General features: G+C 44.1%; 1 protein-coding gene across 16 annotated transcripts in view; it reads right to left on the bottom strand.

Moving 5' to 3' along the window:
* mef2cb (myocyte enhancer factor 2cb) overlaps positions 1-19784 on the bottom strand; it is a 66257-nt gene that overhangs the window by 5331 nt on the left and 41142 nt on the right. For 6 of the 16 annotated variants that reach the window (XM_026186841.2, XM_080309122.1, XM_080309121.1 and 3 more), the window contains 3 exons: positions 6279-6422; positions 3380-3560; positions 2495-2542 (listed from right to left, as the gene is read on the bottom strand). In XM_026186841.2, coding sequence (XP_026042626.1) covers positions 2495-2542; positions 3380-3560; positions 6279-6422 — 373 coding nt within the window. Of the gene's footprint in view, positions 1-2494; positions 2543-3379; positions 3561-5958; positions 6097-6278; positions 6423-19784 lie in introns of all 16 variants that reach the window. The other 10 variants (XM_080309128.1, XM_080309123.1, XM_080309134.1 and 7 more) reach the window with 4 other exon arrangements.

Genomic DNA, 19784 nt, shown 5'->3' with positions numbered 1-19784 from the left:
GCAGTCGAAGTGCGGCGCAGGCTGGCGTCAACTGTTTAGAGGAAGTACCAAAATTAAACACGGCCCAGCAGGGAGTCTTTTTGGCTGTTGCGTTAAACTCGATGTAGGGAGAACAATATCTGATCTCAGATTCAGATAAATAAGTTGGTTTTTTTTGCTATTGCTGAGTTGTGTGTGTGTGTGTGTGGTTGGGGGGGATAGCTAAGGTCAGAGCTGAATGATTACAATCTGGCTCCATGGTTAGCTAGGGTACTTCGAGATACATGTGACAGACAAGACTCCCCCCCATCCATCCCCCCATCAGAGTGTTCTCTCTGTGTTTTTCCATCTTACACACACACAAAGCGCACACACAAAGGAGAGGTGTGGTTAAACTCATGTAGATTTTACTGTTACTGAACAAATTTCTGATGTCCTGTTGTGGTCTAACAGGCGCGCTCCATTCTATTCCCCATACACACACTCTTCCGTTGCGGTTTGGCCAAACGCGCATTCAACCCTGAATTCTCCAACTGAACAAAGGTGTCACACTTGTTCAGTTGGTGTAGGATGCTGCCAAAACTGAAGCAGACACTCATCAGCTTGACCTTTTGTCAGTTACTATATGTGAGCGCGTGTGTGTGTGTTCCCTTTTTATTAAAAAAACTTGAACGAATGCGATCAGAGATGTCCTCGAGATGTACCTTCTATGCAACTCATTTAAAGGAGGAATCGAGGCACGAGCGGAGTGAGAGGTGAGAGGAGAGTCTTGTTAATTCCTCGCTGTGCTTTGGTGAGAAGCGTGTGGACAGATGACACTTGCTTAATTGCACGCATTCTGGTGGAAAGGTTTTCACAAGCCGAGGCCTCCATCCGGACTTCTTTCCTGAGTGCTCTTTTTTTCTTTCAACTCACGTTCTGTCTCTCATCATGCAAATTGACAGATCAAAACATATGCTTAGATGTAGGCATGAAAACTTTCCATAGGAAAGCTACGATGACTCAGCCCTTCAGTAACATGTCCTATTTACACTGGACTAGAATCACCAGGGGAACTTTTGTGATTTGAATATACCCCCCACATCTGGGTTTCATGTGGCTGATTTGCAGATCTGTTTCAGTTGAATATACAGGCATAATCCACTGGATTATGTACAGATATGACTCAACGCAGCATATCTTTGTGCACTGAGAGAAACAGCCGAGGTATTTCTTTTATTTCTTTCATAGAAGCACAAAAGAAGTTGTGTGTTTCTGTGTGTCTTAAGGCTCCTCTTATGTTACTTAGGGCACATGACTGATGACACATACACGGGGCAGATGGCCACTCGTACAATCATCTTATCAAAACTTACACTGGGGAGAAGAGGAGTGTTAAAACAGTCCTCGAGGTGCCACAGTGGCTGTGCCACTTCATACTGATGATTTTAGAGGAACATCATTAAAATGGCTGACCGAGTTCGCAGAACACTTCCATCTGTGTTCCCCCCTCTGTTTCTCCTTTACACACATGCTTCCACCATTGGTGGATATTCATCACTGTGCCCCCCCCCCCACTCCACCCCAGATGAGATTTAAGAGAGCACTGAATGGAATCTTTCAGCTCCCACATGACTCTCTCTCCACGTTGTGTTTTTCGCCGCTGCTGAGCGACGCGCAGCGCTCACAGAGTGCCTCTGTTCCTTCAGCGCAGTGACACAAAGGCTACTTTTGAAGGATGCACTGCAAAACGCAGTCAATGGAACACACGCCACAACAAATGGGCCTGTTGTGCGCGCGTATGTGTTTGTGTGTGCGATGACTGTCCAGACAGAGAAACCAGGCACTGACCCCTTGTGATAGAGCCTCGGGGGCCAGACAAGGCTGCCCAGCTGTGACCCACTGACGCCCCCAATTCTCTCTTTTTTACACTCTGCACCGTACGCTGAAGTCGTAAAAATTCAACCCTTTAAAAGGGAGTCTCTTTGTTATAAACGCGGGCCTCACATGTCCTCGGGGACAAACCCATGTACAAACAGAAGTTAACACATAAGATGTTTTACACGTGTTTCCCAAATGTGTGTTGCTGAGCTACCGGCAGGATCATTATCCCACCGTGAGACTCTCTAAACACTGAATTAATTTGGTTCTAGACAGAAATCCGAGAGGTGACAGGAACAACAAGACAAATTTGTATGTGTACATTAAAGAATCTAGCAATATCTCTGTTATATCTGCTGCCTCAGGATATAATGCCATTTTACTTCTCTTCCCCCCACTTGCTCTACCATTTTATAGATGAACACAGGCAGGATGTGTCACAGCCCAGGCACTGAGCAAACATTCCCAGATGAACTCCACGACCACTAACTTCAACACATCATGGACAAAATCTCCACTTGGGTTTGGGTTAGTGTTAGTCATGCATTTTATGGCCCCAAGTGGGTGAGTGGGTGCCATGTATGTGTGTGAGTGGGTGTATGTGTGTGTGCATGTTAGCAGACATCTGTGTGTGAGAAGAGGAGGGCTTTCTTACCAGCACTGGTGCCTGCGCCAGTGGTAAGGTCGGCACCCATGAGGCCACCTGTAAGATGAAATAGAGAGCGCAGCAAAACGAGAGAAACCCATTAGAGGATAGACACCCACACTGGCTCCACTGCACCTTCTGTCTCTCGCTCGGTTTAATCACAATGTGCTGTGTGTGTGTGTGTGTGTGCGCGCGCGTGTCAGGCCGTCATATGTGCACTGACACCAGAAGCGGCGCAGCTTCCCACTCCAACTTGAACACGCTTAGCAACTGGACACTACGAGCGGATGCATTAAGCTGCCGTCCAAGAAAAATGACACATTATTATTTTTAAGGCATAAGAGGTGGATGAGTGGGAGGGTCCAGAGCGTGTGCGGTTTGGCATGGATGCTGCAAGCGCCAAAACTCATATTTAGTTTGCGCTGGCATTTCTAGCATCCAGTTGTAATGACAGGGTGAGGGTGTGGGCAGCAGCCTTCAGACCAAAGGGACAAAAAAAGGACTTTGGACAACAATAACAAACCAACAGGCCCAATTTGCTTATGTCACCAGCAACCCGGTGCCTATATATAAGGCCAGACGTCCTGTGTGTACAACAGAACACTAAATCAGCAGGCCTGTGGCTTGGGATTTTATATTGCATTAAATCATCAGCTCACTTTGAACAGAATACTGAGCAGGCAATATGTGAATATATGTGGGAGGGGACGACTTAGGATTCATTAACTGCCTTTAGGTGGAAAATTGTGGGTAGCTGTCATAAAATAAATTGCACATTTCTATGTGCGCCTCTATTATCATGACAGACAGGTACACACAGTTGAGAAGATAGACAGATGGGATAACAGCATGTACATGGGTGCATGAGTGCGTGCGAGACCCGACCTGTATTACCTGCACTGGGGGGTCTGTGTGTAACTCCAGGAGACATGCTGTTTCTCTGTAGGCCGTGGTGTGCCAGTGGCAACAGATTGTGGTTGCCTAGGGATCCACCGGGATGGCTGTAAATGAGATTGTTCTGGTTGCTAACAGGAATGGACACGGGCATGTCGTAGTTCGATGGGGGCACGGCCTGCTGAGACGATAGAGAGACATAAACATGGGTGTGATTAGACTAAAGATTGCAATGATTCTGATGCTTGAATTGTTATAAAACAAGGTTTGCGAAGTATGAGACAAACAGAAAGAAAGAGAGAGGAAAAAAGCATGACAGGTCAGAAATAGTCCAGGAACACAAAGAAACTTAAAGAGTGAAGTTCAATAGGACTAATGGACAGATGAACTGAACTCCTTACAGCAAGAATAAAAATACAAGATAGCAGAGTTGGGCAAAAGCAGCATTGCATGAAAGACAAAAGGAAAACTCCTTTCAGAGTTACTCAAATTGCCTCAGTGATAATATAAATGGACTGGCGGTACTTTTTCATTTCAGTGTGATCGAGTTACTTTGGAGGCTACTAATGTCTTTACGCAGGAGTCAAGTGCTGGCCCTGACATCTTGTAACATTTGCCATTGTAAAAGTCAAAAGGCTGACCAAAGGAAATATTATGCTGAAGTCATTACAGTCATACATAAAAAAATGGAAGGCTGTGGTTCACAGGGAACAAAGCCAATCGTTTTCCACTGTCCCAGCGCTTAAGATAATTCAGTCTATCTTCACCTCACTAACAAGCCTGCAGAATATCTTGCAAAAGTAAAACGGCACAAGAGAACACAATGGGGGATCACTTATTTTCAGATCATATGGAGCTTATGTAAAGTGTTTTAAGTGACGCACTCAGATCAGTCAATAGTCTCACCAGGAACATGAAAAGCCTCCGGCATCTAGTTTGTCATTTTTATTGTGTCACTTGGCATAAGGGTTTAACCTTGGGAGTGCCCTGGAAGTGGTTGATCCTGCATTGTTAGTTTTAGGAAGTAGAAAATAGCGCCCTAAATTACTGCCATGTGTCTCAGAGCCATGGAGGGAGTGCATCAGGGAGATCATCAGCCTGGCTCATGTGGAAGTGGGCGATGTGCCTCAGCTTCTTTAATTTTCTCCCCTCTGCTAATGTTCTGTTAGCAGGCCAAATATTATTTCAATGTACAAAGATGATTACTCTAACCATATTTCATTATGGGCCTCTCCACGTTTCGCTTTAACTGCGACTTTGCACGGGAGTGGCTAGCCAAAACCTATGTATGCTATTTTTTTTGAGGGTCTGTCTCTGGTTCTGTTTTTTTTATTCCCACCCACCCTATTACTTCTTCCATCTCTGACTCTTTGGTGGACTTTTTTGACCTAATTGGTCCCGGTGAACTATTATTTAAAAATGCGTGAGCTGTCGTCGTACGTGCACATTTCTGCATGTGTACACACACACACACACACACACACACACACTCTACTGCTGGGTGTAAGGGCCCCGTTTCTGAGCTGTCCTTTAACTGGTGCCATCCTTCCTGTTTTCACTCATCTTCCTCCTTTGCCTCTCCCCGCAGTCCCCTCAACAGTCCCCTGCAATCCAGAGGCCCAGTGCTTGGCAGCCACTCTGACCACACACTGAACTGCCACTTGTTGTTTGCAGAACCCCACCCCACCCCCTCCATCTCCCCCACCACCACTCAACCCCACCCATTCTCCGATCCCAAACACACCCCACCTCACCCCGACGCACCACCCCAGCTCACCAACCACTGCCTCGCTTCTAACCACATCTCCTCCTACTCCATGCGGCTCAGACACTACTCTTCTTCTCTGAGTGATTTACTGTGGAATTATCTCTTTGCTCCGTATGGCCGAAGCGCTAACCATTCTATAATGTGCTCTCTGAATGAGTGGCAAGCTCAGTTTACATAGAAAGAAGGCCTCAATTTTGTAGTTCCTGGCAACTAGCTATAGGTTAAAGTCTTCTGTAAAGTTGACACTACATAATATAAATCCAGCAGATAACACATCTAGGCATATACAAAGCTACAAAGGCGTTTGCCTGAGGAGAGATAAGCAAGTTTTTTGAGTTAGGAAGACGGGCTTATTAAGAGTGTTCGAATGCCTGCAGCTGTTTCACTGCCAACACTGTCTGTCCCTGTTGTTGCAGGTCACAGACCACTGGGTTTTGGTGCAGGAAAAGGAAAAGCGCATGCAGACCACACCTCTCCTGAGAGCCAGGCAAGGCATTATGGGTAGAGCGGGTTCAAGGTGGGAACCGGGTGAGGTTAAAATTTGTCATAAAAGAAACTATGCTGTTAAATCAGCATACGTGCCTACTAGTTATGGTTGCAGACATGTCAAATTAAAGGACCATTCCTCTACTGTAAACAGGAAAATTCAAAGATCTGTAATTTTGCAGAGTGCAATTTTACCCCGATCTTACTCTCACTCTCACTTTGTGTAATTAGTCTGCTTCCAAACAATGGTGGTTAGCTGGGTTAGCGCAACAGTTACTTGCCAGTCAGCATTTTGTCAGCCTGCTGATTATAACCCAGTACTTACAGGTATCTTATGAGTTTTAATCATGTGATCAAACTCTTCGTTAATCTGTTTGTATTTCTCCTCAGTGTGCGGGGTGAGGATGAGCGCAGACTCGAGCTCCGGGCTCTCGCCACCTTTGTTCTCCTTCTTGCTCAATGCCTGCCAGGTCCCACAACCACAGAGAAGGATGGAGGGGAGACACACACATGAAGGGACGGAGAGATGGACGGTAGGAACAGATGACGATGACAGGGATGAAGCAACAGAAAGCATGTGGGGGGAGGGAGAGAGAGGAAAGAAAAGGTGAGAAGAAGGCTCTGGGTTTAACAAGAAGTACTTACACACAGTCTCTGTCTGCTGATCATCAGATCAATGTCCTCGTTTATTTTCCTGTACTTGTCCTCAGACTCGGGGCTGTGGCCAACCGAGTCATCTGCGTCGGGATCTGGGCTGTCACAGCCGTTTAGGCCCTTCTTTCTCAATGTCTGCAAACAGAGCAGTTGCACAACATAGTTGAAGGGCTTTGGGGTAGGGAAGAGAAACCCAGGTGAACAGCTTCGGAGGGACATAATGGTAATGAAGTGTGAGGAGGTTCATTTTCGAATGTAAGTCTGATTAAAGGACATCTTGAAAAAAAAGAAACACTTTTGAAAAGTTCTTAAACCGATGTGGTTTTATATCAAATTAAAAAACAAAGAACAAATCTGGCTTACTGCGTAGGGTAATGAGATCTTTGCTACAAATTATCTTAATTTTTAAAAAAGCTTTAACAAAAAAAAACGCTCACGGTATGAACTCTAACAAGATGGTATGGGGTGAGGACACACGGCCTATTTTTATGAACAAGTAAACATGCCGCTAAACACAGAAAAAAAAGGCACAAATGATTCAATCACATTCAATAACAAGACATAACAGAATGACAAATCAAGGGGGGACCTTAAAACCTCATAATTGCACAGAAAAGGGAACAGTCATAAAAGTAAAACATATTTTACAACCATAATTATCAGCGGGCCGTGAAATAGAATTAAAATACAGCCGAGGTGCACAAGTTTACGAGTGTGGTGTATGTGCTATTAAATGTGGCAGTTTCTGTTCTGGCCACCTGATGGCCACCTGCCCCCATTAGAGTGGACAGAAAATAGCACGCTGAAAGAAGAAGGGGAAAAAAGCGCACGCACACTCTCCACTCGATCACCACTCCCTCTCACTGGAGGAGAGAGACAGACAAAGAGAGCATTGGGATAAATAAGAAAACGAGAGGTGGTGGTTGGCGCGGGGGGGGGGGGGGGGGCTGTATCTGTAGCTGTCTCTGTCCTTTTTTAGATATTGTTGACAACCTTAACAACAGGGATAAGTTTCAGAGCGCATTACTGTGTGTGATAGCACGAGGGTATGTTTGCTTGAGCAAGTGGGCATGTAACGATAGGTGCTGTGTTCATTTGCCTCGCAAAAGTGAGAGAGACAAAGACCGAGCGGCAGAGAAGAAAAGTACAGTAGCTGACAGTTAGAGAGATCTCATCAAAGACACCACCTCCTCCTCCTCCTCCTTCTCCTCTCCACCACATGCCCCCCCCTCTCCCCCTTGCCTCTCTCCTCCTGGCTTTAATAAAGGGAGATTAGTCTACGGGAGGAATATCACGGGCCTGCTCCTGTCTGTGCAGTCATCGCTTCACACTGCGCTCTCCTACTTTCATCTGAAGCTCCATATCAGACAGACGTAATTAAATTTACTTTAGCACACCTTGTATTTGATGCTGATCAAGTGTGTGAGAGTGTGCGCTTCTCTGTATATGTTGTATAGTGTGTGTGTGTGTGTGTGTGGGTGGGGAAAGAGGGGAATGAGTCTGTGTGTGTGTGTGTGTGTGCATGTGTGGGTGTGTGAGAGTGGGTGTTAGTCAAGAAAAAAGAAAGAGCGACTGAGCAGGAGAAAGGAGGAAGATAGATGCTAAGATAAGTTAATCTCGGTGAACTTCTTCCTCTCATTTGTTTGTCTCTGTCAGTACTCACTCACAGAAGAGATACGAGTGCTAGCTACTCCATCACAACCAGCAGCAGAAGTGACAAGGAGCGATCTGCCTGCTTAGAAAACAAATAAAAATCCAGTCATCTCTCATGTCAGCACAACAAAGGCCTGTTTTGAGTGTGGTTTTAGTGAACTTAGAGGGCTTCTTTTGTGTGTTGTGTGATAACTGTTTGATTCCTGAGGCGTCTCGTGGCGAGGCAGCTACTGTAAGTGTGTCAACATTTGCTGGCTCTCCTTTTTCTCTCTCTGAATCCTCACTTGGCCCCTGGAGTGGAAATCTGGAATTCTGAATTTGAAAGCATCTCTCACATCTTTGACAGTCTTCAGGAAATCACACCAAACAAATCACGCTAGGCGATGCAGGAGATCTGACTTCCAATAGACCTACAGTGAATCAGGCACTCTTGCTCTATCTGAGGAGGATGAGTCAAGAGAACAAAAGGGGCACAGAGGTTTAGCATGCTGTCTTTTTTGGCAAAGGCGTGAGATGTAAAACTTTGCTATTTCTTTTGCGTAGTTTCAATCTGGCCTTGGCGATGTATCATATCGAACTGACAAGAGCTGAACCACTGGCCTTTTCCCGCTCACATGAGAATGCATGCAAGGAAAAAAAAAACAACAAACAAAAAAAAAAAGAAGAAAAATCAAAACAACTTTTCTTCCTACTTGCATAGATTTCCACCTACTGCCACCAGCACATGAGTCCATGAGAGAGTTACTTCCATTCTTGGAAGAATAGCCGTGGAGCATTGCTGGGAGAGGAGAACGGGGGCCGAGTTAAAGGTGACACCCATATGGGGTAATTGAGCTGGCGGTGTAGCAGTAGTGGGGCAATAGTTGCCCTGTGTGTTTATGGAGGTGCATTTAGCCAGGGTGTGAGTATTGCATGACTGACCCAGGCTTAGCTTTCCAGCCGGCCTCGGTTTATTTAGGGTGCAGTACAAAGATGTTATGCCATTCATCTCAGTTATGCCCACCTGTTTAAAGGCATCACACCTGTTGCCAAAGGCCTAGCATACAACCCAGCAACCAATCAGAACTGCTGAAGAGCTCATGTAGCCTTAGAAGGACTTCTCCCTCTTCAGCCTTCCACCTCACCATCCTGCTGCCCTACTTTCAAGCCATCCTATGTGTTTTACCCTCCTCTAATAGCCCATTGCTTTATCTGCTCCTTGAATATGCCACTGAGTGCTGCTCCAAACTTTCAGTCTGTTATACAGTAACATCACCATTATATAAGGCACATCCAAGACTTATATTTCAAAATAATGGGGAGAATAATGATCAGTGAAAAAAAAGGTTGCTGTTGTAATATTGAGAGAAACAGGAGTACAGGAATGAAGACTTGGCATGAAAAGGGAGTCTTTGGGGAATACGGTAATAGGATGAGGATTAAACAAAAACACTTTGGTGCAGTTCACTTGTGGCAATAATTTTATGCACAAAGAATTCCCCCACATTCTCATGCCTAAATTAAAATTATTCAATATTCTAAGTAACTTCATTTTCTTTCTGTATTCTTAAAAAAGAAGCTAATCTTTTGGCTGCTGGCATAAATGAGCATTATTTAAGTTTATAGCGTTTTTATTACCCCGGTTTGCGATGACTGACATTTTTTTCACATGAAATATTACCCTCTGCTGCCGTGTTGTGAATCACAAGAAAGAAATGGCCAAACAGGGACACCAGATTATGAGGAGAAAGTGTGAGAGGAAGGAGGTTAGAAGACAGCAAAATGCTACAGCGATGTAAAGAGTCATGCAGAATGCTATAGAGAGTTCGTGCTGTAAATGTGAGAAAGAGGAAGGTGGGATATAAAGTATGGCGAGGAGCAAAGACAGCAAAAAAGCTGTGTCTTCTTGCTTGGCTCTGTGTTTCTCTCTCTGGCCCCTTTGGAGGCTTGCTCCTAATTAAACTCCTTCTTCATGATGCTCCCTCATGACTTGACTCACAGGGCCTGTGTGAGGCAGGCACAGCATAGACAAGGTGTCCTACATACTTGAGACGCCCGTCTCATTGGTACCCTTCAGTTTTCACACCCTCAGCTAAGCTAGCCTAGACTGGGGCTGGTGTAAGAGGAACGGCAGGATGCCGCTGTAAAAACCTAACGGAGGTAACCTGAGCTGAGACCGAGGCCAGCTTGAGCTACAAAGAAACTGATTCACATTCTAACACGCTTGCCGTTCCCTAATGTTTTAATTGCAGGAAAACGCTTGCTCTATATTCACTTCATAGGTTGGGGGTGTGAGCGATAACTTCATTTAGCTCCTGAGAAAAACAGCGGAGAGTATTTGGGTGTGAATCCCGGGTGGCCCCAGGGAGTCTGCTAGGGACAGCTGACGCCTGCCCAGAGCTCCTGCCATACCAGGATCCGTCTGCTCGGCATTCTGCCACCCTGCTCACCCTCTCTATCCCTCAATCCGTCTTTCTGCCCCCATATTTCTGTCTCAGTCTGTTGCTCAGTCTGTCTCTGTCTCACCACCTCTGCGCTAGTCCCCTAATTTTCTGCAAAACCACCACATCTCGACAGAAGCTCAGTCAAACACTGTTGACTTGACGGGTACATCTTTATTTCTGATAGACTCTGGGCAGTTGAGGATTTGTGTTTGGAAAGAGATCCATTGTTGACCATTTTCCCTCTGTAGTTATGCTGGCAGTGGCTGAAGGCTACGACACATTCAATATTGTGTTTATAGCTATTGGCGACGGTCAGGCCAGTGAATGTTCCTCAGTGTCTTCAACCCAATAACAGGGAGCATCGGCGCAAAGGCGCTCCACCAAACAGCCAGTGTATTACAGGTCATTTATATCTCTGTCAACACTGTGTGATCTTCAACGCACATGCACTACGGTAAGCTAAACCCAGAAAGAAAATAATATATAAGAGCGGGAATGTTTCCCACCATAAATGGACCCAGTTTATGGGGTTTGTGGCATATTTCAGCAGTGGGTGGGAAACAAGTCTGTGATAGACAAGTGCAACATAAAAACATCAGTAACAGCGCCACTTATGGTTAATCATGATTGCTGTGCTGTTAAACTAAAATAAAACGGCACTCAAATGAAATCTTTTGTCTAGAAGGCTCCAAGCTTGCCATGTTGCACTATTAAAAATGGCTTTACTTTATTCCAGCTATCAAACATTCTCAGTAAGCAGACTGTATATATCGTACTTTGCAAAGTGTGAGGAGTCAATGTAGGCTGGGGTGTGTATCTATTTAGAAAACCATCTCTTGTCACATTGGTGAGAAGCAAAGGGGTTTTGTGTCCATAGGGGTGCACAGACAAATAGAAACATTGTCTTTCTTATCAAAAATAAGATGGAGGTAGTCATGAAGTGGACCTACTGTGGATTAAGACCTCTCAGCGCCAATTCACAATAAGCACCAGCAGGGTGGTCTTCCTGGCGGCAGGGAAGAGGTAATAGCATGTCTGAGATGTGATCTTATTCTTCTTATTTTGTTTCTTCTTCTAAGTTTTTTCCTCTTTCTTTCGTTTTTTTCTTCTTCTTTTTTTGGGTTCGTTTGGCTCAATCTAACTTGCTCCCATTTTTGTCTTTCTTCCTCGCTCGCTGTCTCTCTCGCTCGCCCGTCCTTTCTGTCTGCCTTTCAGAGTGGAGGGAACATCAGAGGGATCAGGCTGGCTTAGTTTATTGGAAGCAGATGGCAGACCAAAGGCAAGAGGGCCACAGTTTCATGAAGCGTGGTTTGAACATGCCAGGACCATGTCGAGGGGCATGCCCATGGATGATGGCTACATGGAGTGTGTATGTGTGTGAGCGATTTGGGGGAGATAGTTTATTTTGTAGGTTACCAATCTGAGGAATAGGACCTCTAATCCCTAATGTCCCATCTAATGTCCCCGCCTGCTTCTTTTTTTAAAGTCATTATCTCTGTATCCTTATTCACTGTTTAAGAAACTATCGCATCATTGGCCTTTCAGTGCTTTAGCAGCTTTGATGCCCCTTACCCCTGCTGCCCTGCTGCACTGTAATAAGTAATCAGACGTTGGCACCTGGGATCCATCATCCCTGGTGGTAAATTCTGTAATAACACCGCCTAAACATGTGATTATTAGCTTTCTAGAGACTACAGAGTTTACTCAACATTACAAAAGGGAGTGAGATATATAGCAACAAACAGAGAGAAAGTGTTAAGGCAAGTGAGAGAGGCAGAAAAGAAGACAGAGGGAAAGGGCACTGTGTGCAACAAGGTTCCTCCACATTTCTCCAAACTGTGCCACTTTGATGGTGCATGTGCTAAAATCACTATTAAGAAGAGCCCACTGCAGACGAGAGCCCACTCACAGACACACAATCTTAGCTAGCCAGTACACATCAGAATACCAGATGGTGCAGTGTTTCCCATATGGAAGAGACACACACTAAGCACATGTCAGAATCCAACACTGTTTGTTACAGCAGCATCCCGGCCCTGGGAACAAAGTGGTCATTCAGACTTGTCACCACACTGTATAATTAGCCAGATAGACATAATGAGACACAATGCCAGCTCAGTGAAACTGGATAAAGAGGGCACTTATGTCTGCGCTGTTAACCTAGCCATCTTTCATCCCCATCTACACTGCAGTTGAATAACGCTTCTCTATTCAAATGAGAGAAATGAGTGCGGGTCTATATGTATTTCTGGTGCAATGTAGAAATCGATTCGCAATGGTTAAATTGTGTGTTTTCCACGCGTATTTAGCTTTGCATACTTTGTACAGTGAAATTGCACGTAGCCTGTTTATGCCACAGTCATCATGTGACTGTACTACACCATGAATCATATCAAAAATGAACATACTTTTAAATTAGCATCAGGTAACAAACCTCAAGCCTCCTTCGCCCAACCTCTTTTTCATTTCTTGAAACTCCACCTAACCCCCAACCCTTTAGCAACAACAACAACAACAACAAAAAAAGACAACCACTACAAATCGTCACTTATCGTCTTTTGTCTCTCTGTCTCTTATCGCGTGGTGCCAAAGCAGGAAAAGGGAGCCGGGGGGAGGCCTTCAGTAACAATGACCAGCCGGCTGACCTCTATACAGTGACCTTGAGTTTCCACACCCTGCCCAAAGCAGTAACCATGGTGGGGGTGGAGGAGGTAGGGCCAAGAGGAAGCTCTAGGCAGGGAAGGGAATGCCATATGTAAAAATAGATCTTTATTCTGAATTTTCCACAAATAGTTTCAAAGAACAAGGCATCATTTCATCCTAATGGCTGGCGTGAATTGTTTTGGGCTGTGTGTAGTGGAAAAGTCTTGCCTTTTGGCAGCGTGGCCTCAGAAGTGGCCTGCCTTTTTCACTGCTCCTCACCACGGGGACCACATATTGGCACATTTCAAACAGTCTATTTTTAAAAACCTTTTGTTGTTGTGTGAGTACTTCAGACTTCCGTTTCAGTATTGACCTTAAAAAAACACCTCTGACAGCGATCTAAGAAATATAGTTTCTTGCCTTAGCTTTTGCTTTTCTGGTCAGCGGGCATGTGATGTGGAATAAAGTGCCACGCCTGTGGATCACATATGCTGTATTATCTGAAATCTTGTTCTTAACCACTTTTTCAAAAAAGGGGTGGGTGGGCATGAATTTGTTCTCTTTGTGCCTTGATGCAGGGTGGAAGCCACAGACATATGGGTTCTCCGGGCTGATCAATTGTATGTAAAGCAGATCTGCTGATCAAAACGTACTCAGATCGGCCCAAACATATGATAGCAATTCAGAGAAATTAATTTCCTTTTTCTGTAATGGAAAAGTTTTTGAAAAGCAGACAGGAAGGCTCTGTTTGGTGGAATGAGGCGGTGGATCAACAAGAGAATTGCACTAAAAAACAAAACAAAAAACAGACTATTTCATTCAAAGGACCAAATGTTTGTAGGCAGTTCAGGGTCTCAAACCAGTGGTCTTATGAATGTGGTCGCCGAGGGCAACTCTTCATAACTGATCAACAAGAACAGAGAGAGAGAGAGAAACTGGATGAATATCCTGACACTTTGCTTACTCACTCCTCTGTTTCAGAAACAACCCCCACCCAGCCTTGTTTAAAACACAAGGGTGGGGGGGACACAGAGACAGAGACAGTCTTATTCTTCTATTCTTTCACAGCAAGAACCGCCAGCTAGACGTCTATATTTAGTTTCACCGTAGACTATTTTTAGAAAGCAACTACTTTTTGAGGAATTTATTAAGAAATGGGTATTTTAAAGAAAATGGTGGGTTGTTTTTAGGCTGTTGCTTTAAGTGGTGAGCTCGATACATTTTAGAGGAGTGGAGTAGCTGAAAGTACGTACATTTAATGATCAATATTTTTTTGTATCTCAAGCTTCGGGTTGAAAAAACGTCTTGCGTAACTGAATGAATAAAGAGGCAATGTGTTTTGTTGATTTCAAAGGAGGCCAGAGACATCTGGCAACAGGCTATTACACTAGTCCAGTATTCTTGTAAATTAATAGATGAATTGTTGCTAACACTGTAAATATGAATTATGCACTGATGATAGAGATGTGTGAAGCAGTATTGAAAGTGGTACAATTTCTCTTTCCTGCTTTTCAACGTTAATTAACATGCACTCAACCCCACATACAAGGAATTTTTGACAACCTGCTACAGCATGTAAACAGTCTGTCATTGGGAGCCTTTGTTTTAACAAACCGCTTTACTACGAGCTCGTCAGTGTCACAAGGTTAATTTACTTAGTCCCTCAAAGCAGTTTCAGAACTTAATCCTTAGCTCATCAGGACAAACAAGCCTTGCTGTCAATCGCTTCATCCCCGGTAAACACCGAGGCCTCGTGCCGACAACCCCTTCCCATGTCACACCACATGCAACCTCTTCCAAAAAACACAAAATGACTGCACACTCAATTACCGTGGACAACCAAAGCACAAGATATGATACGACGGCCTTATTTCTCTTGGAGGCGACCAACGCAAAAGCAATAGGGTATAAATTGCATTCTTGTTGGAGCAATTAATACAGTTTTAAGAGCTATGAGAAGAAGCCATTCAGTGAGCCGATCAGCATCGAAAAACCGCTCAAGGCTAATGTTCTCGTTGCTGTTTAGAAACCAAATAAGCACGCAGAATAGCTGGAAAATATTTTCATAAGAGCGAGGCAGAACACGAGCATACTAGCACTTCAGAGAGGGAGCTCAGGTCTGGTTGGCTTGGAGAACTTGAGAAAGTAAGTCATTTTTTGAGGAGATGGCGAATCGGCTAAGCAGTGCTTAGAATGTATGGTAATGTGATGTTCTTTCCAAATGGCTGAGCGTTGAGCTGGAATGCATATACCTGCTTGATGTACTTTCTCTTTATGTTTCTTCATTTACACCCCTCCAGCAGCACACACCACCCCCTCTCTCACACTCTCCCTCCCTCAAGTGTACTGTCACTGGGCTGAAATCACACCTGTGCTTCTCGCACATCTCGGCACACGGGTGAAACATACGCAGGGTGAAACATGGTGAGGGAGCTTTGCTGAATCTCATTAGCCAAGCAGGTAGTCATTAACAGAATGACCTTTGGAAATAATTACCAGCCTTCCTCCTGCCATCCCTCTTTCCCTCCCTCCTTCTCTTCTCACACTCATCCATCCCTCTGTCCCTCCCGTCCCCCTCTCATTCAATAGCTTTTTTTCTGGGTAAGGACAGAGGGAGGGAGAGTGAAAAAAAAAAGAGTTGAGGATAGGCAGGGAGTCAGATCCCTGCTGCTGCTGTTTAAGATTACAGGGTGAGCTGAACTTTCAGATTAGGTTAATCTGCTGGAAATGGGATTGGCCAGTGGCCATCCTCTGGCAGGTAGGCAAGCATGCAGGTCACTTCAGTACCAAGAGCCATGTGCTATTCCATGTGATACTTGAGCCAATGGCATCGGAGCGTGTGACCCTGGCTGAGGTCATCACAATGCCATTAGTGCTGCAGGGTTTGAGCCAATTGTCACTGTGTATGTACACACACATACACCCATGCAGTGAGGCCACTGTGAGAGCACACCTACACAGCAAACACATTACTGTGTTTTTGTGTGTTTAAGCACATATATGCTATAAGTGTGCATAGAGGCACACAAACACTTTTTCATTTGCAGGTTTTTTTGGGTTCTTTTTTTAGGTGTTGAGGTGATATATCTTCAGATCACCACACACTCACTAACCCTTCAGTTGTTTCAAAAACCTGTGTTCTTTGTTTCAACAGCGGGGGAAAACAAGCACATTGTAGAAGAGGGATTTGGCAAAGCCGAAGTGCGTTGTTGGATTTGGGGCTGTTCGATCACAGCAAGACCCAGCCAATGCTTCTTAGGTTTGGGATAGATCTGCAATCATCAGGAGGGGAAGAAAGGACTCTTTCATGTGCTATTGCAATTAACAACCCCCATACCGGAATATAAATCACCAGTAACGGCTCAAAGTGATTGTTCTTAAGCATGAATAAAACCAGCGAAAAAGCGAGTGATGAATCTATTCTATTGTCATTTCCCAACACAGCTTACCATTTCTCCTCTAATGCTGTTCACATGTACAGGAAACTGGCCTGGCAGACAGAGAGTATAGGAAATCTATCTGCATGTTTGACTGTTTTATCCGGAGCCAGACTCAGAGTGTGCTGTAGACCTGCCAGGACGGCACACTTGGAACCTGCACGGACATCAAATGATGGAGGGTCTGCCTCTGTGTTTGCTTTCATCGAGCTACTAGAGAGAGATCAGCTTGGATGTGTTTTTGAACACTTAGCATTAATTAAGTGGACTTCTCCGTATTTTTATGGAAGAGCTACATATTATGTTTTTATTTAATCCAGTCACTGGAGTCTGAGTGGGCTAACAGGTCCTACATGAAATAGGATTAAATTGAAGAGTGTATAAGACTAACTTAAAAAAAAATCCTCACTTTGTTTCTAATTGCTACTCTATTGATTAGTATATGTCTTTCAGTTCATTCAATTTTATTTATATAGCGCCAGTCGCCTCAAGTCGCCTTTATATTATAAGATAAAGACTACAATAATAGAAAGCAAGGCCCAAACAGTCTAAGAAACCCTTTGAGCAAGCACTTGGTGACAGTGGGAAGGAAAAACTCCCTTTTAACAGGAAGAAACCTCTGTCAGAGCCAGGGAGGGAGGAGCAGATTGGGGGTGATGGGAGAAAGACAGAATAAAAGACACTGTGCACTGTGAACATAATTGCCATTAGTGATGTCTCTTTTGTTTCACCACTTCTCTCACAGGAGGGTTAGCTTTGGTTTATTGTTCTTTTGCTTTCTCATATATTTGAACAAGTGTTGTTCCTAGATGAAACGGTTTTGCGGTGAGTCATCAGACCTTCTTTACTACTCCTCTCTTTCTTTTTTCTATTTCCTATTTCTGTCTTTCAAATAAATAAACCCACTGACCCAAACATAAATTCTATATAATAATAATAATGAAAAAAAAAAAGAATAGCTTAGCGACTCCAATGAGAAAATAGATACAGAAGAGAAAGGCAGACTAGAGTGAGAGAGGTAGAGAGAAAAGCCCTCCAGCCTCTTGTAAACATGCTGTTGCTAGAGAGGCTGTGCAACGTACTCAGTGCCACTCTCTCAACAACGCTAATTATCAACCAAAGACATGCTAATTACATAGAGCTTTATTGCTAATGTAGCGGGCCTCTATGCCAGCCGCCCACACTCTGAGCTCCGCTCCCCTACCTCTGCCTCTCCTCCCACTACACCTTCAGGCACAGCAGCAACAGAGGAAGAGAGATGCATGCATTTGAGCATAGTGGCAGAGACAAGAGCTTTCTACAAATTTGAAATTAAATCTGACATATATACGACTTCATATTTAAGATTTTTATTTTATTTTTTTGCTTTGTTTTGTTACACTTTAAAATCAGCGCCTCATCTTGTTAAGAACCTCCTCTTTTCCTTTTCATCATCCTGCCATCTCAAGAGGAAGTCTGCTCTGCTCCTTACTTAAAACTCAACACGCCACCCATGTTACTGCAGCTTTGACGTCGGCACACATGGCTTGTAGGAAAAGATCTGACCATGCTGTTCCCCTTTGTTCCCCCTCCCTCTCTGTACCCCCCCATCACCCCCCCCCCCCCGCCTCCAACCCACGCTAAACGTGCTAGTGTCAACCCTGTGGCCAATCCCTTTAGCACACCGCAGCTCAGGCTAAAGGCCTCTTCAGGTCGATTTCTCCCGCTGTGAGTCTCTCAGAGATGGCAGAGCTTCCGTTCTCCAGGGATCACATTATATGTAGTGCTTTATAGCACTCTCCCCCCACCAGGCTCTTTACCATCTCCCCCTGACATGGCTGTTTACACGTTAGCTATCCTCTGCTCTCTAATGGAGACAGTTAGAGAAAGAGCTTCAAAGCAGGGAGCTCTTGTCACAAGCACTAGTTATACATCACTCTCTTCATGGGTTCAGCTGGGGAAGGATAATAAACTGACTACAGAGTGAGTGAAAGACTTGGTGAGCAAAGGACACCTGTGCTGAGAGGCAAACTGGTGATAAAAGTATGCAAAAATTACTAAAGGCATACAATTAAGGAGTATGAAACTCCGGCAATTGATAAGTATTTCTAGTAACATTAAAAAATAAGCTGTGGTTACACACAGTGTTTGACAAAGATCATCATTAGCTAATGCCTAATGCACTTAATGTACAACAGTAGTACAGCATTTCTTACCACATAATTTATTTTGGCTAACTCCAAACATGACATGTAGAAAACGTGGGCAATATGTACATGTACATGTGAACACCAGTTGATGTTAGATGGGCATGAAGCCCAGTAACAGCCATATGGAAAAAGTCTCATACTGTTCTGTCCTGTGTTAGAGTGGCCAACCGCTTCATAATGTTAATGTTTTTATTTATTTATTTTGTGTATCTTCCATGAACATAACCAGGTGACCTATCATTTGCAAGCAAAATATGTTGTGAATCAGTTGTATTCTACAATAACAATTGATTTAAAAATAGGGGACTATATATGGACACAGACTCATTTCTTAACCTCAAAGTCCTAAACAGTATTTATGTAGTATTTACTGTCACAATAGATTGCTCTAAAATTAAAATGGGATACATATTATTCTACTTGTGCTATTGTGTTGGTCGGTGGGTAGAATTGGAAACATCAAACATAAAGAGGATTTTAATTCTGGTTAGCAGGCAAATGTATGGAATTAGCAAATGTTGTAGTAAAATGAGTAATTAAATCTGGATTTATATATTTAAGGATTCTGTGTAACAATAAAGAGCAGGGATTCTAATGTTCATATATATACATATATGTAATATCCATTCAGGATTGCTTTGTGGGGCAGGCACACTTACATTTGCAAAGCACAGTGTGAGCGTAATTAAGAGAGAGACCAGGGGAAAGGGATAAACTTCACACGACTGCATTCATGTTTGTGTGTGGCCCACGAGGTCAGAGCTCCAGAGTGAATGTCGCATAACAGGTTCACGTTGAAAGCTTAAGGATTCAGGAGGGTGCTAGCGTCATTTCCTGCTTTATCTACTTGCCTAGTGGCGTGGCTGACAGCGCTGTTTAACATCGCCTTGAGCCACTCTAGCGACATGTGTCCAAAGCAAGTCCGATCAACATCCTCCTCTCACAGGCACATCAATGGTGACAAGACACCAAGGGCACAGCGTGGTGATTACACACCACAGGTGACAGTCTAAAAGGCCCAGATCAATGATAGGCTACTTCTTTTATGCTGCAAAGTGCAGGCGACACAAGAAAACAATTTGAATAAACACACTGTCTTGAAATTAATGACTTATTGTGAGTCTTAAAATAAGTTTTTCTAACAGTGATTGA

This window comes from Astatotilapia calliptera, chromosome 12 (genome assembly GCF_964374335.1).
Source record: "Astatotilapia calliptera chromosome 12, fAstCal68.1, whole genome shotgun sequence".
Lineage (NCBI taxonomy): Eukaryota > Metazoa > Chordata > Actinopteri > Cichliformes > Cichlidae > Astatotilapia > Astatotilapia calliptera.
This window is presented reverse-complemented; position numbering and strand designations above follow the sequence as displayed.